This window comes from Schistocerca americana, chromosome 2, assembly GCF_021461395.2.
Source record: "Schistocerca americana isolate TAMUIC-IGC-003095 chromosome 2, iqSchAmer2.1, whole genome shotgun sequence".
Lineage (NCBI taxonomy): Eukaryota > Metazoa > Arthropoda > Insecta > Orthoptera > Acrididae > Schistocerca > Schistocerca americana.
This window is the reverse complement of record NC_060120.1, coordinates 350,691,028-350,714,855: the sequence shown is the minus strand read 5'-3', so window position 1 is coordinate 350,714,855 and position 23,828 is coordinate 350,691,028. Positions and strand designations below refer to the sequence as shown.

General features: G+C 43.9%; 1 protein-coding gene across 1 annotated transcript in view; it reads right to left on the bottom strand.

Moving 5' to 3' along the window:
* LOC124594005 (calcitonin gene-related peptide type 1 receptor-like) overlaps positions 1–23,828 on the bottom strand; it is a 261,421-nt gene that overhangs the window by 26,157 nt on the left and 211,436 nt on the right. Inside the window, exon 4 of the mRNA XM_047132356.1 lies at positions 9,022–9,242. Within this exon, the coding sequence (XP_046988312.1) occupies positions 9,022–9,242 (221 nt within the window). The remainder of the gene's footprint in view (positions 1–9,021; positions 9,243–23,828) is intronic.

Here is a 23,828-nt window from a genome sequence, read left to right as displayed (position 1 = left end):
ATAACGCTGCTGATGTCGTGGTATGTTTGTTGCATTAGGGCTGACTTCGGCCTAAATGTGACAGTTATGGAAGTTAAAAATACCGTCACGGGTAAATCCAGTCTCACCCGTTAACAGAATACAGCTTCCAAACAGGAGATTCAGAGTACACTCTTGTTGCAACCATCGGCAGAAATTCCCTCTAGGAGGAAAACCTGAACTATTGAGGGCTTGCACTCGCTGCAGATGATGTGGGTAGAGTACTTGCCGACGTAAAATCCGCCACACATTGCAATGACTCAGGACACGCTCTTGGGTAGCAATGCTGGCTGTTGTGGCCGAGTGGTTCTAGGCGCTTCAGTCCGGACCCGCGATGCTGCTACGGTCGCAGGTTCGAATCCTGTCTCTGGCATGGATGTGTATGATGTTCTTAGGTTAGTTAGGTATATGTAGTTTTAAGTCTCGGGGACTAATGACCTCAGATGTAAAGTCTCATAGTGCTCAGAGCCATCTGAACCATTTTTTTTGGGTAGCAATCCTCCTTTTCGAAGTACTCGGACGTTCGCGTACGAAACTCCCCGTTTCTCTAAGGCGCTGATGCAAATGGCTAAATGTACGCCCGTCGGGATGCATGCGGAGAGGAAAAAGCTTTTTCATACAGTATTGTAGCCTCAAGGGCACTGCCATACGCTTTGCCATACATGAAGTGCATGGCAGCTTACTCTTCATTGGTGTAACCTCTTCCATGGTGCCTTCACGCTCGTTACTGACTGTGAGGCCGTTACGGCACAGAGCACGGAGCGGAAAGGGAAGTAGGTGTGAGAGGTGGCCATTGTCTTTGGCAATTGCAACTCTCATATATATTTCTAATAATGTAACAATACTTAATGCAACATATAGTCGGGTTCTTCTGAGAACACGAGTTTGATCCAAATAACATCATTTTTTGATCGTAATAATATCGTTTAATTTACTAAGCACAGACTTCTGTCGGTCTCTGCAAACCAACACCAAGTTATAAAATAATGACCAGAGGAATCGAACTGTTTTTATTGATTGAATGTATCAGATAGATTATATAATGGTAAGACAGAGATTTAGGAAAAAGGTCTTAAATTGTAAGACATTTCCAGGGGCAAATGTGGACTCTGACCACAATCTATTGGTTATGAACTGTAGTTTAAAACTGAAGAAACTGCAAAAATGGTGGGAATTTAAGGAGATGGGACCTGGATAAACTGGCTAAACCAGAGGTTGTAGAGAGTTTCAGGGAGAGCATAAGGGAACCATTGACTGGGATGGGGTAAAGAAATACAGTAGAAGAAGAATGGGTAGCTTTGAGGGATGAAGTAGTGAAGGCAGCAGACGATCAAGTAGGCAAAAAGACGAGGACTGGTAGAAATCCTTGGGTAACAGAAGAAATATTGAATTTAATTGATGAAAGGAGAAAATATAAAAATGTAGTAAATGAAGCAGGCAAAAAGGAATACAAACGTCTCAAAAATGAGATCGACAGGAAGTGCAAAACTGCTAAGCAGGGATGGCTACAGGACAAATGTAAGGATGTAGAGGCTTATCTCACTAGGGGTAAGATAGATACTGCCTACAGGAACATTAAAGAGACCTTCGGAGAAAAGAGAACCACTTGTATAAACATCAAGAGCTCAGATGGAAACCCAGTTCTAAGCAAAGAAGGGAAAGCAGAAAGGTGGAAGGAGTATATAGAGGGTCTATACCATGGCGATGTACTTGAGGACAATATTATGGAAATGGAAGAGGATGTAGATGAAGATGAAATGGGAGATAAAATACTGCGTGAAGAGTTTGACAGAGCACTGAAAGACCTGAGTCGAAACAAGGCCCCGGGAGTAGACAACATTCCATTAGAACTACTGACGGCCTTATGTTAGAAGAAAGATTAAGGAAAGCCAAACCTACGTTTCTGGAATTTGTAAGCTTTTGACAATGTTGACTGGAATACTCTCTTTCAAATTATATTTTGGCAGGGGTAAAATACAGGGAGCGAAAGGCTATTTACAATATGTACGGAAACCAGATGGCAGTTATAAGAGTCGAGGGGCATGAAAGGGAAGCAGTGGTTGGGAACGCAGTGAGACAGGGTTGTAGCCTCTCCCTGATGTTATTCAATCTGTATATTGAGCAAGCAGTAAAGGAAACGAAAGAAAAATTCGGAGTAGGTATTAAAATCCATGGAGAAGAAATAAAAACTTTGAGGTTCGCCGATGACATTGTAATTCTGTCAGAGACAGCAAAGGACTTGGAAGAGCAATTGAACGGAATGAATAGTGTCTTGAAAGGAGGGTATAAGACGAAAATCAACAAAAGCAAAACGTGGGTAATGGAATGTAGTAGAATTAAGTCGGGTGATGCTGAGGAAATTAGATTAGGAAATGAGACACTTAAAGTAGTAAAGGAGTTTTGCTATTTGGGGAGCAAAATAACTGATGATGGTCGAAGTAAAGAGGCTATAAAATGTAGCCTGGCAATGGCAAGGAAAGTTTCTGAAGAAGGGAAATTTGTTAGCATCGAGTACAGATTTAGGAGTCAGGAAGTCGTTTCTGAAAGTATTTGTATGGAGTGTAGCCATGTACGGAAGTGAAACATGGACGATAAATAGTTTGGACAAGAAGAGAATAGAAGCTTTCGAAATGTGGTGCTACAGAAGAATGCTGAAGATTAGATGGGTAGATCACGTAACTAATGAGGAGGTATTGAATAGAATAGGGGAGAAGAGGACTTTGTGGCACAACTTGACAAGAAGAAGGGACCGGTTGGTAGGGCATGTTCTGAGGCATCAAGAGATCACAAATATAGCATTGGAGGGCAGCGTGGAGGGTAAAACTCGTAGAGGGAGACCAAGAGATGAATACACTAAGCAGATTCAGAAGGATGTAGGTTGCAGTAAGTACTGGGAGATGAAGAAGCTTGCACGGGATAGAGTAGCATGGAGAGCTGCATCAAACCAGTCTCAGGACTGAAGACCACAACAAAAACAACAACAAGAAGTTAAGAATGCCCACTGTTTCCTATATTTCCTTATCCTATTGAGTCCACAGCAGGAGAGGGATAAAAAATGGCACTGAGCACCATGAAACTTAACTTCTGAGGTCATCAGTCCCCTAGAACTTAGAACTACTGAAACCTAACTAACCTAAGGACAGCACAGACATCCATGCCCGAGCCATGATTCGAACCTGTGACCGTAACGGTCGCGCGGCTCCAGACTGTAGCGCCTAGAACTGCTAGGACACCCTGGCCAGCAGAGAGAGAAAGAATGTACGAAAATAACTGCAGGAAGAGAGTTTGGGGAGAGAATAAGGATCGAACGATATTTTGCGATTGTGGGTGTACGATAGGGAACAACTAGTCGATAGGCAGCGATTATGGAAGTTCTGAAACTTCAGCCTTTGGCTGTAGCGAGGTGTAGGAAGGCTGGATAGTCTGCAAAACTCACGTTTCAGTCTTTGGGAAGCAAAGTGCGGGATCTTTACCGTTATGTAGAAGGGATGCTTGACTGGCAACTTTAAACCGGGGAATTTCTCAGCTGATGATTCTTTGGGAGCCGCCCCCACGATGAGCGGTCAGGCGAGCAGAACTGTAGCGTGGGTGCGAATCGGGACTGCTGCTGACGACTTGGACGAGAGAGGACGCTTTGCTAAGATGGGTCCAGCCACGCTCGATTTAAGTGTGAGAAATGTGCTATATCTATGATTAATGGTTCCACATTAGGTGAACAACCTTTTTTTGCAGCTAGACGTAATGTTAATATTTTGGGGGAACGAAATTTACTTAGGTAGGTAATGTGCAGTAGTAGGTGAAGTAAAATTGCTGCTTTCCTTTGTGATAGTAATTTGCAACTTTGGGGTTTTATAACAATTTCGCGGTGAATAATTTAATCTAATTTGTTTGAGCAAGCACGTTTATTAGGAAAAATGAAATATTTAAGTGCGTGTGGCAATTTATTTAGTTTTACACCTGGCACATACCATGTGGGGCTGATCAAGAATTTTATGCATCAGTGCTAGGGACCTAAAGCATGTATGTAGGAAGTGTGCTATTACATGAAATATGCGTGTGAAATTAAGTACTGTTATAAATTTTCAATTTTCTTAAATATCTGCAATCTTGAAAGATTTAATAACGAGGATCCTTTGTTAAGGACACGTGGTATCTCGTGTGAAAGCGTGTGTCAAATTTTAGCAAACCAAGTGAAGATAATGCTTGCTTATTCATGTTTATTGGAATGTAGAGTAACGTGGGGAGATTTTCTGAATAATTAAAATTGCAAAGCGGGGAAAGAGATTAGTAAACTGATAACGTAGCCATGAATTTTGGTTGCAACAAAGTAAGTAGTTCATCTTGAGTGTGTGTATTTTGTATATGTAATTTTGGAACGGTTTTCATATTTCAGTGGGTGAATTTGTGTCGGGAGTAGGCAGCAGTACAATAGTGGCTATTACAGTGAATGATCAAATAGGCGCGGAGGTTATATGTAATAATTTTGGTTTTCGGTGGAATAATTTTGAGTAAAGATAGTTACTGTACGGTGAATAACGGAACCGGTAACAGCTCGATCCTTACGTTTCTCCCTTGCATATGTTGGTGCAGTAATTGTGTGTGCATGTTGATTAATGGATACAGTTATGGAATATCCTTTTCTTCCGATCCAAAAGTGGGGACTCGTGGTAATAAGCGATACCATTCTGTAGGAGACCATAGTTTTAGTAAAAAGTCAGATGCGTTAAATTTTACATTGCTAATGAGAAAGATGCGTTTAAATTACGTTGTGGAATCTGATGCAATTTCATGCTGTGTAAAGATCAGCCGCATTAATATTTGTTTAAAGAAGTGAATTTTTTGTTCTTATAATTATCTGAAATGCTTAATGAATAAACCAATTTGTTCTATAAAAATTCAAATTTTAGCCGGAACATTCTTTCTATAAGAATAGACAAACCTTTCATTATTTTGTTTTATTATCAGTTGAAAAAGAAATTTTATTTAATAATTTTACTAAATGTTTGAAAGTCATTCATCGGGCCAAGCAGAATTCACATAGCTTTCAAGTTACGGTATTTATGCAAAGGTCCCGCAAATAAATCCATTGCGCATAGTGTTAAACTAAAGTAGTGGGTACTTTGCAGGTGCACAAGCGTAAATAGACAGACAGTCGATTCCAAACCTTGAGATACCAACGTAAATACCGCAGTATCCAGCGGCGTTTGCAGTTGGTTCCCAATTCCAATTAATGCGATACCTCGGCAACTGTTTGATTTGTGGACCCATGTTTAGTGGAGATTTTTAGCTCCTGTACTTTCCACGTGTGAATTACATCTACATCTACATCTACATCTATACTCCGCGAGCCACCTTACGGTGTGTGGCGGAGGGTACTTATTGTACCACTATCTGATCCCCCCTTCCCTGTTCCATTCACGAATTGTGCGTGGGAAGAACGACTGCTTGTAAGTCTCCGTATTTGCTCTAATTTCTCGGATCTTTTCGTTGTGATCATTACGCGAGATATAAGTGGGCGGTAGTAATATGTTGCCCATCTCTTCCCGGAATGTGCTCTCTCGTAATTTCGATAATAAACCTCTCCGTATTGCGTAACGCCTTTCTTGAAGTGTCCGCCACTGGAGCTTGTTCAGCATCTCCGTAACGCTCTCGCGCTGACTAAATGTCCCCATGACGAATCGCGCTGCTTTTCGCTGGATCATGTCTATCTCTTCTATTAATCCAACCTGGTAAGGGTCCCATACTGATGAGCAATACTCAAGAATCGGACGAACAAGCGTTTTGTAAGCTACTTCTTTCGTCGATGAGTCACATTTTCTTAGAATTCTTCCTATGAATCTCAACCTGGCGCCTGCTTTTCCCACTATTTGTTTTATGTGATCATTCCACTTCAGATCGCTCCGGATAGTAACTCCTAAGTATTTTACGGTCGTTACCGCTTCCAATGATTTACCACCTATGGCATAATCGTACTGGAATGGATTTCTGCCCCTATGTATGCGCATTATATTACATTTATCTACGTTTAGGGAAAGCTGCCAGCTGTCGCACCATGCATTAATCCTCTGCAGGTCCTCCTGGAGTACGTACGACCACCATTTCTGTAACACCCTGTATACTGATAGACAACAAATAACAGAGACATCATACCCACCAATATCTAGCTCTCTATTGTTTTGCAGAATTGCAACACTGAGTCTTCATGACAAAAACCTCTTTTGAGTATACTGATCATCAAGCTTGATCAGCAACTGCAAGACAACAGAGGTATCGCAACACCCATCCTGACATTATCGTAGGTGCCCTCGGCCAGAGCAAGTTCAGCTGATGCAGGAGAGAAGCAAAAGCTCTAGGCTCGCATCAAGCCTTTCTGAAATAATTTGTATTTGACGGAGTATTCCATTAGTTGTTCACTGTGTCACCTGTGATGTGCAAACGTTCACTATATAAGATTAAGCCCGCTGCCATATGGTCGGCAGCTGTGAGTCCAGGTACTGGAGACGTCAACCGAAGGCATAGGTAAAGACTGAACTGTTAGCCGAGCGGGGTAGCCGTGCGGCCTACGGAGTCTTGTCACGGTCCGCGCGGCTAACCCCGTTTGAGTCCTCCCTCGGGCATGTGTGTGTATGTGTGTGTGTGTGTGTGTGTGTGTGTGTGTATGTGTGTGTGTGTGTGTGTGTGTGTCGTCCATATCGTAAGTTAGTTTAAGTTAGATTAAGTAGAGTGTAAGCTTAGGGACCGATGACCTCTGCAGTTTGGGCCCATAAGACCTAACCACGAATTTCCAAATTTACGGAACTGTTAAACGGAGAGCATGCTGATGCACCAGACTGACGGGAATGTCTGCAAGTAAGGGAAGAAACGACGTCCAGATATTCTCCATAATGGAACGTCGACTGCCTTGCTAAGAGGAGCATTACGGAAGGATAGTTGTGCCAAACAACAGTCCCTTATATGGATTTCAACTAAGTGGTCAAGAAAGCTGGTTATCACGACTGGAACTGTGAATGGCATGCATCCGAGAACAATAAGGGCGACAACCTGACGGCCATATAACGGAAGGTCTCTCCTCGGATATGGTTCACCTGGGTGAAGCTTACTAGACTTCATGTGACTTCTCTCATCCGCATGGCACTTGGACATAGGTGTTAACCCACCCACCTGCACCAGGTGAAAATCATCGCTTCTGGACGTTGTGGTCAGGACACAATGGTGGTGGCTGGTGTGAATCACGTCATACTTACGAGAGTAGGGGAACAAGATGGTGTCACCCCAAGTACCGTTATTTAAGATGGCCTACTTCGATTCTGATAAATAATTAATAGGTTTCTGGAACCTATCTCCTGGTTGAAAATGGAATTCTGTAGCCATTACTAGTAACTGATAGTTTAGCTCACCCCTAGTTGCAGGCCATACAAGGCTATTTGAATAAATAAATAAATAAACGCAACAGCTGCTGGGACTACATTTATTGATCTCCTGTTGGTTCCCAATTAGTTTCCTGACTATAAAGTCACATCCTTAGGTGGCAAACAACTGACCAAAATAAGATGTTCAAAATGGTTCAAATCGCTCTAAGCACTAGGGGACTGAACATCTGAGGTGATCAGTCACCTAGACTTAGAACTACTTAAACCTAACTAACCTAAGGACATCACACACATCCATGCCCGAGGCAGGATTCGAACCTGCGACCGCAGCAGCAGCGCGGTTCAGGACTGAAGAGCCTAGAACCGTTCGACTACAGCGGCCGCCTAAATAAGATGTAAAAAAACCTTTTGTTAACCTATGGCGGCTAAACTAATGACAAAATTTTAATTGCATTATAAATAACAAAAGAAAGGTCCCGGTCCTTATCAGACGTGGAAGCCGTCTCTCAACAAAACATAGATGTCTCCTACATTCATGATGATCGTAGCGTAAAACAATGGATTACATGCGAGATGAATCTTACAAGAAACTGGAATGCTCAGAAATCAATCCATTTATAAAACAATCCGGATAATGCATAATGATACCCAAGGGAAACTGAGAGCCGATTCTATGAACCCCCAGAAATAAATAGTGCTTACATAAAGTGAATTGCGTGTGTCCTCACAGTTGATAGTGTAAGCAGTATTTATTGCTGGAGGTTCTTATAATGGATTCTCAGTTTCCCTTCGGTATCATTATGTATCAGTGGGATTCTTTTACAACTTGACTGGATTCTGAACATTGCTGTTTCCTCTAGGTTACATCTTGCACTGTCAAGTTTTCTTGACGGTTTCATTTTTACGCTGTGATCAGCGTGATCATAGGGGACATGTGTGTTTTCTTGAGGGACGGCTTCCATGTCTTAAAAGTTCCGTGCTCTTTCATTTGTTATTTATAATGTACTTAAAATTTTATCATATAGTTTAGCCAAAGTAAGTTAAATGGTTCAAATGGCTCTGACCACTATGGGACTTAACTTCTGAGGTCATCAGTCCCCTAGAACTTAGAACTACTTAAACCTAACTAACCTAAGGACATCACACACATCCATGCCCTAGGTAGGATTCGAACCTGCGACCGTAGCGGTCGCGCGGTTCCAGACTGTAGCGCCTAGAACCGCTCGGCCACTCCGGCCGGCTAAAGTAAGTTAACAAAAGGTTTTTTGCCTTCTTTAGGTCACTTATTTGGCACCTGAGGATGTGACTTCACAGTCATAAACTGATTGCCAACCAATAGATCAATAAATCTTCTCAAGGCAGCTGTCGCAGTTATGTATTTATTCAAATGGATTTCTACAGCTATGGCTGCCACACTCACCAAGTAGTATGTGATTGTAAGAACTACCAAAAGCTACAGCAGAATAGGTCTGGACAGTGGCTCCATCTGAACAACCATCTTGTGTCCTAGTGTGGAATCACCTTGCCTATTAGCATTCGGGAAAAGGGCTAATCTATCACATTTGCACTGAATTTACTTATCTTCGAACAGTTCTGTTTTGCTTTTGTATTGCGTTACATTGTCGTTACTCACTGTAGCACGTCAGCAGGCCGCGACATTCGGACCCCCACGTAGAGAGCGGCGATGGGCAGCGGCAGTCCCCAGCCCACGAGCAGGAACCAGCGCATCGCCGACTCGTCCTTGACAAAGACGACGACCAGCGCCAGGTGCAGGTGGAGGCCCTCGCAGAACATCCACAGGTAGTTGGCCAGCATCAGGTACTGCAGCGCCACGTGCAGCGCCTGGCACGCCACCTGTGAACCGCGTAACCAGGTTCTCAACAGCCAGTTCGTGGTGACAGTGACGCCCAGCGCCAGGTACAGAGGAGGGACTTGTCAGGGGTAGCTGAGCAGGGCCAGGCAGGCCACTTCTTTGACTCCGTAGCACATTGTCGATGACTAACGGAGATTAGACTATAGCCCGCAGCTCGTGGTCGTGAGGTAGCGTTCTCGCTTCCCATGCCCGGGTTCCCGGGTTCGATTTCCGGCGGGGTCAGGGATTTTATCTGCCTCGTGATGGCTGGATGTTGTGTGATGTCCTTAGGTTAGTTAGGTTTCAGTAGTTCTAAGTTCTAGGGGACTTAAGACCATAGATGTTAAGTCCCATAGTGCTCAGAGCCATTATACAGGGTGGTCCACTGACCATGACCGGGCCAAATATCTCACGAAATAAGCGTCAAACGAAAAAACTACAAAGACGAAACTTGTCTAGCTTGAAGGGGGAAACCACATGGCACTATGGTTGGCCCGCTAGATGGCGCTGCTATAGGTGAAAAGGATATCAACTGCGTTTAAAAAAAATAGGAAACCCATTTTTTATTACATATTCGTCTAGTACGTAAAGAAATATGAATGTTTTAGTTGGACCACTTTTTTCGCTTTGTGATAGATGGCGCTGTAATAGTCACAAACATATGGCTCGCAATTTTAGACGAACAGTTGGTAACAGGTAGGTTTATTAAATTAAAATACAGAACGTAGATACGTTTGACCATTTTATTTCGGTTGTTCCAATGTGATACATGTACCTTTGTGAACTTATCATCTCTGAGAACGCATGCTGTTACAGCGTGATTACCTGTAAATACCACATTAATGCAATAAATGCTCAATGTGATGTCTGGCAACCTCAATGCATTTGGCAGTACGTGTAACCACATTCCTCTCAACAGTGAGTAGTTCGCCTTCCGTAATGGCTCTGAGCACTATGGGACTTAACATCTATGGTCATCAGTCCCCTAGTACTTAGAACTACTTAAACCTAACTAACCTAAGGACAGCACACAACACTCAGTCATCACGAGGCCCTTCCGTAATGTTCGCACATGCATTGACAATGCGCTGACACATGTTGTCAGGCGTTGTCGGTAGATCACGATAGCAAATATCCTTCAACTTTCCCCACAGAAAGAGATCCGGGGACGTCAGATCCGGTGAACGTGCGGGCCATGGTATGGTGTTTCGACGACCAATCCACCTGTCATGAAATATGCTATTCAATACCGCTTCAACCGCACGCGAGCTATGCGCCGGACATCCATCATGTTGGAAGTATATCGCCATTCTGTCATGCAGTGAAACATCTTGTAGTAACATCGGTAGAACATTACGAAGGAAATCAGCATACATTGCATCATTTAGATTGCCATCGATAAAATGGGGGCCAATTATCCTTCCTCCCATAATGCCGCACCATAGATTAACGCACCAAGGTCGCTGAGGTTCCACTTGTCGCAGCCGTCGTGTATTTTCCGTTGCCCAATAGTGCATATTATGCCGGTTTACGTCACCGCTGTTGGTGAATGACGCTTCGTCGCTAAATAGAAGGTGTGCAAAAAATCTGTCATCGTCCCGTAATTTCTTTTGTGTCCAGTGGCAGAACTGTACACGACGTTCAAAGTCGTCGCCATGCAATTCCTGGTGCATAGAAATATGGTACGGGTGCAATCGATGTTGACGTAGCGTTCTCAACACCGACGTTTTCGAGATTCTCGATTCTCGCGCAATTTGTCTGCTACCGATGTGCGGATTAGCAGCGACAGCAGCTAAAACACCTACTTGAGTATCATCATTAGTTGCAGGTCGTGGTTGACGTTTCACATGTGGCTGAACACTTCCTATTACCTTAAATAACGTAACCATCCGGTGAACGGTCCGGACACTTGGATGATGTCGTCCAGGATACCGAGCAGCATTCATAGCACACGCCCCTTGGGGATTTTGATCACAATAGCCATACATCAACACGATATCGACCTTTTCCGCAATTGGTAAACGGTCCATTTTAACACGGGCAATGTAACACGAAACAAATACCGTCCGCACTGGCGTAATGTTGCGTGATACCACGTACTTATACGTTTGCGTCTATTACAGCGCCATCTACCATAAAGCGAAAAAAGTGGTCCAACTAAAACATTCGTATTTCTTTACGTACTGCACGAATATGTAGCAAAAATTGGGGTTCCTATTTAAAAAACGCAGTTGATATCCGTTTGACATATGGCAGCGTCATCTAGCGGGCCAACCATAGCGCCATCTGGTTTCCCCCTTCAAGCTAGACCAGTTTCGTTCTTTGTAGTCTTTTCGTTTGACACTTATTTCGTGAGATATTTGGCACGATCACTATCAATGGACCACCCTGTATAAAGTATCTCCGCTAATATATGATTGAATAATAATTTTTTGAGTAATATAAGAAGCTATTAAAAAGTTTCTGTTTGAAGGTCGTACAGCCCAGAATAGGTACATCAATTAGGCAAAATCGCCATGAGCATTGAGACAATCATGCCACTGTCTCACCAAGTTGAAGATATCCATGTGGTAAAACACTGTGTCCTGCTGAGTGCAGAAGTCTGTAACTGCCTGCTGAATGTCCTCGACTGACAGGAATAGTCGACCCTTGAAGGCCTGTTTTAAGAGACCAAAGACGTCAAAATTGCTTAAGGGGAGACCACAGATCAAAGATCGCGATCTACGACTCTGTATATTTCGAGCCCGCAATAGGGAATTACAAGTACCGCACATCGCTGCTCTATAGACACTCGGACCATGACTGTCACCTGAGACAGCGCGACACACTGAGAATAGGGGAATTGTATTGCTATTCTGGCTTGTTAGGGCAAACAGGATCACAATCTCACCACTTATTCTCAGTTGAACCAGCGTAGTATAGCTTCTGTGTAGAATAAATCTATCAAATTCTATTGAGGGCTAGATAACATCAGATGATGCTATCGATATTTTGAGTCAGAGTAAATAATTCAGTCAGCCGCCATTCAGGGAGTGTTAACTGCATGTTGCGTATTTCAGCTGCCATCAGTTCATGTTTTGTTTTGTCATCAAACTTAACAAATATTTTTCGCTCCTATTTCATAATCAATAAACTTGTGCCACAACTTCTATAAAAGATCAATTCAATGTTGCTATATTAGTCACCCATCAACAATTGACTGAAATAATGACAGGTATGCCATTTCATTAATATTATTTCAGCATTCAAGTTTTTTTAGATTCTGATAAATATGATAACCATAGCCGCTAATGCAGGCTATCAACAGTAACACAGTCAAAGGACAAAATAAATTTAGCAGACGCATGGGGTAGGTAGACAAGTGGAAGTTTTACCAGTTAAAGTGATTGGTGTCAGGGAGGTATCTCATAGTCGTCTGTCGCCCTCCAAAACATACCGCAAGTCCAGTGTAGTCTTGGAATTTGGTGACCGCTGCTAGGATTTGAATTTATGGCACCATATGTGACCGTCTTATGCAATTTTACTACATCTATATCTACATTTATACTCCGCAATCCACCCAACGGTGTGTGGCGGAGGGCACTTTACGTGCCACTGTCACTACCTCCTTTTCCTGTTCCAGTCGTGTATGGCTCGCTGGAAGAAAGACTGCCGGAAAGCCTCCGTGATCTCCTCGGGAAGTATAGGTAGGTGGAAGCAATATATTTGATACCTCATCCAGAAATGTACCCTCTCGAAACCTGGACAGTAAGCTACACCGCGATGCAGAGCGCCTCTCTTGCAGAGTCTGCCACTTGAGTTTGCTAAACATCTCCGTAACACTATCACGCTTACCAAATAACACTGTGACGAAACGTGCCGCTCTCTTTTGGATCTTCTCTGTCAACCCGACCTGGTACGGATTCCACACTGATGAGCAATACTCAAGTATAGATCGAACAAGTGTTTTGTAAGCCACCTCCTTTGTTGATGGACTACATTTTCTAAGGACTCTCCCAATGAATCTCAACCTGGCACCCGCCTTACCGACAATTAATTTTATATGATCATTCCACTTCAAATCGTTCCGTACACATACTCCCAGATATTTTACAGAAGTAACTGCTACCAGTGTTTGTTCCGCTATCCTATAATCATACAATAAATGGTCCTTCTTTCTATGTATTCGCAATACATTACATTTGTCTGTGTTAAGGGTCAGTTGCCACTCCCTGCACCAAGTGCCTATCCACTGCAGATCTTCCTGCATTTCGCTGCAATTTTCTAATGCTGCATCTTCTCTGTATACTACAGCATCATCCGCGAAAAGCCGCATGGAACTTCCAAGCCGCATGGAACTTCCGACACTATCTACTAGGTCATTTATATATATTGTGAAAAGCAATGGTCCCATAACACTCCCCTGTGGCATCACAGAGGTTACTTTAACGTCTGTAGACGTCTCTCCATTGAGAACAACATGCTGTGTTCTGTTCCCTAAAAACTCTTCAATCCAGCCACACAGCTGGTCAGATTTTCCGTAGGCTCTTACTTTGTTTATCAGGCTACAGTGCGGAACTGTATCGAACACCTTACGGTAGTCAAGGAAAATGGCATCTACCTGGGAGCCTGTTTCGTTACAAGGTTTCTGCACTCCCATGTTGAAATACAACTGGTGCAGTGAGGTAAATCAATTTCGTGTAACCGTAAGAATTGCTGACTCTAAGTGCATTGGTGATTTGTAAATTCTGTGTGCGTTGTTTGTTTGTATTAATATTCATTTCTAGTTGTGATTTCTGTGCCATTTGTTAATTGTTCCTGTCGGAGGAGGCGTTGTGTTAACGTGTGGAATGTTTGATCATTGCATTTTATCTTAGATTAAGGTTGATACGCGTTTCCATGGATTTAGAATTAGCGGCTCGCCGGAGCAAATTTCAGGGTAGAATTGTACTACATTACGACGAGAACCAACAGAAATCCCTGGGGAGCAGATACCAGAATGCATGCTCATTAGAAGCAAGGCACGTTTGCTCCAAGGTAGTGAGAATATTCGAATCTAATAGCATATTAATTAATGTCAGACTGGTAGCACTGATCAAGAGGAAGCTGTGGGGAACCCTCAGTCGAATGTAGTTGCTGACCTTTCGGATATATCAAACACGGAATTTTCTGATTATGAGGACGAAATTCAGTCAGACAACGAGCGCGAAGATGAAACGGCTGCAGAGAGCCATGTAGAATCTGCTGGCATGGCAAGACGTACAGTTAGTGAGAGTAGCGGAGCAAACTCACAAACAAAAAGTCATAGAACTATGGAATCGCATTCCTTTAGACCTGGAGGTGTCAGCGGATGATCTCAATTTGAGGCCTCATGCTACCCATGCGGGAAGCTGAGCGAAAGAGACAAGAGAGGCAGGAGAACGAGGAGATAACCTCAAAGGAGATGAAGAAGATGAAGGAATTAATCACTAAGGAGACGAAGGAGATATGGATGGTAGCTGAACAGCTTGCTGAAAGTATAGACCAAGTTAAGAAGTAAGTAGCGAGTGTTATAGAACGGTTAGAATGCGTCAAGAAAACATCGACAGAGACACAAGAGGTCGCGAAAGAGGCAAAACGCAATGCGAGGGCGGCAAGATTAGCAGCCGAGGATGCACCCAAGGACCCTTTTTTAGCTAAAGGACAAGTAAAACAGGCTCAACCGAAATGTGCAAAACCAGAAAGGTTCTTGCCACGCTCCAAAACCGCGGAAGAAGGATCTTCCAGGAAAAGCAAGAAAAAATTAGCTAGAACGTGAAGAGCATCGAACAGATCTAGAACAAACAGGCAGAAATGTCAGTGATTAAAGAAGAGCAGACTCTGATCATCTCAGAGCAAAACGATCTGGCAAAAGACGTCCAGCAAGATCATCAGCGGGTTGCACAATTATAATCACAATCTGGTACGGCAACACTCCCGCGTAATCAGGGAAGGAGTGAAGAGCATGGATTACGACATTTCGGTGTGCATCACCAGCACAAAGGCGAATGATGCAGGAGAACACACCAGACGCTATAGGGCGCACGATACAACACGCGCCGCTGGAGCCGCAGAGTATGACAGAAACCCAATCAGAACACAATTGTGTACGTCTTCGGCGGACGGAACAATTACTTCGTGAATCTGACGACACAAGAGGTATTAACAGTGCACAAGATCGTGTGGACACCGATTTATGGAGATGCATGCTACAGAAACGAGGGAAATTTCGTTCGCGGGAAATGTCGAACCATTTGACCAAAAATATTTCTTATCCATTCCAAATTTCCAAGTGTATAAAAAGAATAACAATACGTTTCATTCAAAACGTTGGATAATCAAGCGCACTAAAATGCTACCAGAACAGTCACCACCGAAATAAAAGCTGGAATTTATCTGTGGATTTTTAGAGGGATCGATTGTGGAGCATAGGCGCAGGAATGCTGAGAGTTGTCGCTCGTATAAACTAGTTCAGGAAGGCATTCCTTAACACGTATTGGTCGCAACACACGCAGGAAAGAATCAAGCAGGAGATTATGTTGGCCAAAGGTTTAGAAGCGTTAGGATTCCGTAATCCGGTGAAGTTTTTTAAGAAGGATCGGTTTTTGGACCAGCCGTACAGCCTCAAGGAAATTATGAAGCGCTGTTACGTCAAATCACCTCTGCACCACCAACAAGTCCTCATCAGACGGTGCAACGAGTCCACTGAATCCTTCAAGAGTGCGCTACGCGAATTTGACTATGTCAACGAGGAATAAAACACAAGAGATAGTAACAATGACCGCAGCTGACAAGGATCGTCAGTAAGGAACGACAACAGACGAAATGAGGGAAATTATCGATCATAGGGAACAACAAAACTCGAACTATAGAGAAAGTAACCAGCCACCGTGGGAGAACAAAGGTAGACCAGATAATTGCAATGATAATTACAACGAAAGGCGAAAAGGAAATAGGAGAGAACAAGGAAATCCCAACCAGTACCAGCGGGATACTGGAAAACAACAGCAGCAAAGAAGCAACTAGGAGAACAATAGTCGATGGCAGCAAGAAAACCAACAAGATCATTATATCCTCATTAGGCCATCCAATCTGTGTCAGGGGAAACGTAGCAGAAGTCTAAGTAGAAATTGAGGGAATCTCTTCACTATATCTGTCATGTGAAACCATTTATAGAATAGGTTTTTATGGTATATCAGTAGAGTCAGAGTCAATTTGTACATAGATCTTCAATGGATCAACAAGTTCTACGTCATTTTGTGTAGCACAGACCACATTATTCCTTTACTGACTTTCTGAAACTGAAATATTCATCAATGTCATTTATTAGCTTGTCGTACGACTGCTTGAGGAACATGGTAAAACGGGTAGTGCGGTTGTTACAACACCATATCAATATGTTCACTGCCTGCTTGAAAATCAAAGTGAGGGATGAGAAGAAATTCGTCGTCAGTGACTACTCTTCGTATTAACTGACACCTCTCTCTGACATGATAACTTCCGCATATTGACTGAACAAAGCTCAGGGTCCAACCTGCATTTACCTTTGTGACAAATGGTCATTATTTCTTCTAGTCAAGAAACGACTGCATTATGAATAACAAATTCAGATTTATAGTTCTCGTGGTAGTGTCTTCAATCATATCACTATGGTCTGTGAAAGTACTTCTGTCCCTTTCCCGCGGTATCTTATGCACTGCCTAAGACGCGAGTGTACGTTCCTTTCCGCTGTTAGCGATGACGAGATTGTGACCATGCCGCTGCGCATATTTGTCTCGGTATTCAGGTGTGTTATGGGTGGTATTAGCTGCCTACGCATGGAGACGCAAAGTTTACGGGGATTCTGTACCATCACCAGTCATGTAATGAAATGTTTCTCGAGATCTTTGTGTTTCGCTGGCGCCTAGAGAGAGCGCCATAGGCAAAGCACACTATGAGGAATGAGCACATGCAGTGCGAGTCATGGTGGTGTGGCGTAGCTCAGTTTCAGGAAAAGGAGGGCAGCAGTAAGAAGGGGATCGTTGGTGAGGATGAGGACCGGCCTACATCGGAAAACTATCTTAGCTTTTTGTATTTTATTACAGTAGCGATTCAACAAGGGGAAATTGGAGGCGTTTTTGTAACATGTAGAGTAACAAGTAAGCGGAAACTAATGCGTTTGTAAGTTTCAGATATGCGAAAGCAGGAGCAGGTGTCATGAGAGAGAACATCTATGCAGACAAATGGGAGCATGGTTTCTGACCACGTTGGCCCTGGGTGACAATGCTGAGAGAAGTATCAAGAACAGGAGGAGTGTACGTAATGTAGTCACAATCTAAGAGCAGAAAGGACTTGGAGGTAAAGTTGACAGGTGCTGGGTAAAGCGAATAAGGTAATACTGAGTGCTGTGTGGAAAGAGCATGTTGGGTGAAGAGTGGATGCAACGTTGGCCTGTCATTGGGGTAATGCATGTCGGGAAATGGTACTAACACAACTCTCACACACAGACCAGAGACACTTCACACCATATATTTAAGACATGTATTAATATTAAGGATGTCATGTTTAGTCTGTATGATAACACATACTTCCTCTTTTCATTTCTTTGTTATTACAATCACACAAGGAATTATATATACTATTTCAATGCATTTATTCAAACTACGTATTTTTGTGTTGTTTAGTTTGTTCGTAAGAAACTATGCACATAGAACTTTGTAAAATATTGGCACTGAAAAGTACTACAAGGATTGTGCAGACTCTGGGAGCTGTTAGACTCTCAATCGATGCATCCGGTGGGACGCTGCAAGGCAAAAATTTGTGGCCGGCAGCAACGATCACGTGGTAGCCTGAAGGAGAATGCCTGGAGATCTGCCTGCTGAGTGGAGGGGTGCCGTCTGCGCTGAATGAATGCCGGGATAGCTGGGGGACTACCTGTCGCCTCCACTGCCCAGCGAAAGTGGAGGGGCAGCTACGCCACGTGCAGCGGCTGCTGTAAACCAGCCTTCACCAGGTGGCTGTGAATGGAGGCGACCCTCGAAACATGGGTTACCCGTCACTAATACCATGTTACTCCTTCGACAGCCTATCGAAAGAGCCAGGCCCCGAGTAAATGGCAGCCGACAGCAACCTCTCACTGAACGGTTGCGAATGGCACCGCCAGTCGGCAGGCTCATCCCTGACATCGCGACACGCCTTCGAACGACCCACAGAAGAGCTGGCGTCACGACAAGGTCCAGAGAGATTCCCCAGGCAGACGCGGGATTGAACCGTCGTCCTCCCGAATGCGAGTCCAGTGTGTGTGGTGTTCTACCCTTATAAAAGTTAAGATCTTCCAGAGTAGTTAACTTTGCGCAAAACAAAGTGGAATAACCTTGAAGCAAGACAACACGTCAATGAAGCTTAAAACTTTGTGTTTTGCCTTACGGCAGGTCTGGTCATGGGGGAAGCCCCGTCAGAGAAGTCCACCGAATGAGCGTCTAGGTAAGTGATTCCAGTGATGGTTTCCCGTTGTCTTTCTCTGATAATGATGAAATGATAATGAGGACAACACAACACCCAGTCCCAGAGCGGAGAAAATCTTCGACCCTGCCGTGAATCGAACCCTGGCGGCTTGACGTGACAGACCGCCGCGCTGACCACTGTGCTGTCGGGGCGGATCAATGAAGCTACTAAACTGCTGAAAACTTCCAGTGTAGCCCCCTTCAACAAAACCATTTCAACACAACCGTATAAGATACACGCTTTTGTCATCAATGCGTTATAATGAGTATGTGACGGACCTGCTAGCTTTCTGAACAGCGCTCAACAATTTATAACCGAGAGAGCAACCCTCCGACGTAGAAAATTACCTCTCCTCACACATTCTGTTAAATGCCATTAGCAAATCAAACATGGCCTACGCTACATGAAATTTGAGAGCAGGCATGCTGTGATGTTTCGACTAATGATTTCCCCACTCACCAACAGAAGATCGTTCTGTACCTCCAGCTTTTCGTGAATTATCTGTTAACTGTTTGCTAATCAATGAGATAGGGACAAATTGCCATTGGCTTTGACTTGATGCCAGCAGCATATTACAGTTTTAGTTCGTGGTTGTGAACTTATTGCATTAATGTACAGTCTTTTTAAAAGATTTTCACAAATGATTTGGTACAACCCATGGTCTTCAGTGAATCACTGCAAGATAATTACATTTCTCAGGACCGTGTACTAGTTCATCTGCAAAGCAACACTCGAAGATGCGCTCAAAACTCACTAGAAGATCTTCTGCTAATAATTCATGTGATTGTACGTTTTTAACTTAGTGATACACTTTGTTTGTGATTGAAGAAGTCACGTTGGAGTACAGTTTCGGGTACCGACGGCTTTGGTTGTGGTTATGATGTTTTATGACTAGCTCAGTTTATGATGTTCTAGTGGAAGGAATTACCGTAGCCTCCCATTTTTCCAGTCAGTCTTATATTGCAGTTTTTGCGACAGTACATGGCTCATTGTTAAGCGGTCTGTTTTGATAGCGATAGTCAAAAGTTTAGTCAGTTGTTTCAAAGAAATGGCACCGGCCTTGCCGCAGTGGATACACCGGTTCCCGTGAGATCACCAAAGTTAAGCGCTGTCGGGCGTGGCCGGCACTTGGATGGGTGACCATACAGCTGCCATGCGCTGTTACCATTTTTCGGGGTGCACTCACCCTCGTGATGCCAATTGAGTAGCTACTCGACCGAATAGTAGCGGCTCCGGTCAAAGAAAACCATCATAACGACCGGGAGGACGGTGTGCTGACCACACGCCCCTCCTATCCACATCTTCAACTGAGGATGACACGGCGGTCGGATGGTCCCGATGGGCCACTTGTGGCCTGAAGACGAAGTGCTTTTTCAAAGAAATAGTTTTGTTCAGTATCATTAGAGATAAACTGCGAGGTGTTTGATTGTGATCCGTCGATCAACTTGAATGAAAGTGTCCGCATGTTCCAACACTGCAGGAGTCACAACTGTATGTGGACGGTCGGTCAGCAAGAGATCAGACAGGTTTGAGCGACCTTATTGCGATGATGGCAGACGCCTCCCCCAGCAGCTCATCGTGCTTTTGTTCACTGCCAGGTTTTCCGTAGACATTCAGCAAACGCCTATAAATATCTGCGATGCTCTGTTTTTCCTCCAAAAGAAACTCAACGACAGGTCTCTGCTTGAAACGCGCCTCCGTTTGAGACGCCATGTCGAAGGATACGTGTAGTGCCGCCACCTATCGAGGGAATATTCCACGATGTCCCACAGCAAATTCTACAGTCTTGCAACCGAAATGAACTGAGAAAAAAATATGTTGCATTACTTACTGAGCGCCCCTCGTAAATATTGGGAAGTCTTTTCTGGAGATATTTGCCTGGAAAATCTTTGTTAATTTGTAGTAAGATTGTATGGGACCACACTGCTTAGGTCATCGGACCCTAAACTTACACACTACTTAATCTAAGTTAAACTAACTTACGCTATGGACAACACAGACACCCATCCCCGAGGGAGGACTCGAACCTCCAACGGGGGGAGCCTCGCGGACCGTGACAAGACGCCCAGACCGCGCGCCTACCCCGCGCGGCCGGGATTTGTCTGGAATGTAGGCTGGTACCGAAGGACAACGTGGACGATAAATAGTTCAAACAAGAAGGGAATAGAAGCTTTCGTGTTGATATGGAGAATTCTGGAGATAAAACAGGTAAAGAAATTGACTTACAGGGAGATGCCGAATCGTAATGGGCCAAAAAGCAGTTTATGACGCTACTTGACTAAAAGAAGGGACCGGCTGATGGTCACTTATCGTCCCATTAAGCAATTAACTGTCGGTTTGGTAATGGAAGGAAGTGTGTTCGTTGTGAACGGGGAAGTGTTTAAATGGGGGACCAAAGCTTGACTAAGCAGATTCAAGCCAGTGTTACAGAGAGGTGAAGAGGCTACCAGAGGACAGAGTATCATGGAAAGCTGCATGAAGCCAGTCTTCTTTCTGAAGATCACAACATCAATAACAACTAAAGCTCCAGCCACAACTCAGAAAGAGTACTTTGTTCATAGATGTCTGTCAATATGGAACGACTGTTTCGACTTTGCTAGAATGCATGGAACTTCGAGTGACTGTAAACCGTCTTTCAGACTATGATCCTAATATATCTACTCTCTACTATTGCATTAGATGCATGCCGTCTCACTTACGTCGGTGGGGAGGCTACGCTATTCGGAGATATTACAGGAAAGTCACAAAGGTGACAAGAGTGCACATTGCCATTCCCTCATGTCAACCTGTGTGTAAACGAAGGTGCGTATTCTGGAAGTTGTGTACTCGAGTGTGTATGACAGAGACACGGAATGTGAGAGGCATTTGTAGGTACTGAAAGATAAAGATGGGCTCTGCTGTGTGGGGTAGCCGCGCGGTGTAGGGCGCCTTGTCACGACCAGCACGGCTACCCCCGTCGGATGTCCGAGTACTCCCTCTGGTCGGCCGCTGTGGTCGAGCGGTTCTAGGCGCTTCATTCCGGAACCACGCGACCGCTGCGGTCGCAGGTTCGAATCCTACCTCGAGCATGGATGTGTGTGATGTCCTTAGGTTAGTGAGGTTTAAGTAGTTCTAAGTTCTAGGGGACTGATGACCTCAGTCCTATAGTGCTCAGAGCCTCCCTCGGGAATGGGTGTGTATGTGTTGTCCTTAGCGTTGTTGTTGTTGTGGTCTTCAGTCCTGAGACTGGTTTGATGCAGCTCTCCATGCTACTCTACCCTGTGCAAGCTTCTTCATCTCCCAGTACTTGCTGCAACATACATCCTTCTGAATCTGCTTAGTGTATTCATCTCTTGGTCTCCCTCTACGATTTTTACCCTCCACGCTGCCATTCAGCACTAAATTTGTGATCCCTTGATGCCTCAGAATATGCGCTACCAACTGATCCCTTCTTCTTGTCAAGTTGTGTCACAAGCTCCTCTTCTCCCCAATTCTATTCAATACCTCCTCATTAGTTATGTGATCTACCCATCTAATCTTCAGCATTCTTCTGTAGCACCACATTTCGAAAGCTTCTATTCTCTTCTTGTCCAAACTATTCATCGTCCATGTTTCACTTCCATACATGGCTGCACTCCATACAAATACTTTCAGAAACGACTTCCCGACACTTAAATCTATACTCGATGTTAACAAATTTCTCTTCTTTAGAAACGCTTTCCTTGCCATTGCCAGCCTATATTTTATATCCTCTCTACTTCGACCATCATCAGTTATTTTGCTCCCCACACAGCAAAACTCCTTTACTACTTTAAGTGTCTCACTTCCTAATCTAATTCCCTCAGCATCACCCGACTTAATTCAACTACATTCCATTATCCTCGTTTTGATTTTGTCCTTTGCTGTCTCTGACAGAATTACAATGTCATCGGTGAACCTCAAAGTTTTTATTTCTTCTCCATGGATTTTAATACCGACTCCTAATTTTTCTTTTGTTTCCTTTACTGCTTGCTCAATATACAGATTGAATAACATCGGGGAGAGGCTACAATCCTGTCTCATTCCCTTCCCAGCCACTGCTTCCCTTTCTTGCCCCTAGACTCTTATAACTGCCATTGGTTTGTGTACAAATTGTAAATAGCTTTTAGCTCCCTATATTTTACCCCTGCCACCTTTAGAATTTGAAAGAGGGTATTCCAGTCAACATTGCCAAAACTTTCTCTAAGTCTACAAATGCTAGAAACGTAGGTTTGCCTTTCCTTAATCTATTTTCTAATATAAGTCGTAAGGTCAGTATTGCCTCACGTGTTCCAAGTTAGGTTAAGTCAGATTAAGTAGTATGTAAGCTTAGGGACCGATGACCTCAGCAGTTCGGTCCCTTAAGACGTTACCACAAATTACCCAATTTCAAAATTTGCAGATGGACTCGGTGCACGGATCGACTCTTACTTTTAATCAAATTACGTACATCGGAGAAATTTAGAAGTTTATTTCAGGTGTGTGATTTGTTATACAGTGTCTATATCCAAAGTTTCGCAATAATAAATAGCACCGAGATAGTAGGCTATAATTTTGAATATGTTTCTATTTGTAAATTTTCTCTATTCTTCATTTCTTATGGTGCAGGTCTACTTGAAGTTAACGTTTACAATTCGGTTACACGGATAGGCGAGGGACGTAGGTCCGTAATGCTGTGGAATAGCCCAATTTTTAAAAATTTAAGCATCGGTGTGCTCTATGCTGTAATCCAGTCACAGGAAATAGTTCTCTGTTGAAGGGAAATTGGTTAATTAGGTCAACAGTGGAGCTAATTAACAGGAAAATCCTGCACAGTACGTGACGGGCATTGATCCACCGGGCCCCGAGATTGTCAAGTTTTAGCAGTTTCAGCTGATGTTCAGTACTGCTTGTTGGCGACTGGTCAGCGTCCCCGTGCATCACCAGCACAGCTAGCAGCCGCTCCGACCTTCAGACGGACCTCGCGACCACGAAGCGAGCAGCGAAAGCGGGCTTTACTTCCGCCGCGGCAGGGGCGCAGCGGCGCGCCTCCCGCCCAGTGGGCTGCACCTGATGACAATGGTTAGGAGCGCCAGCGGGCTCGAAATTAGCAGCCGCACGACCTGTCGGAA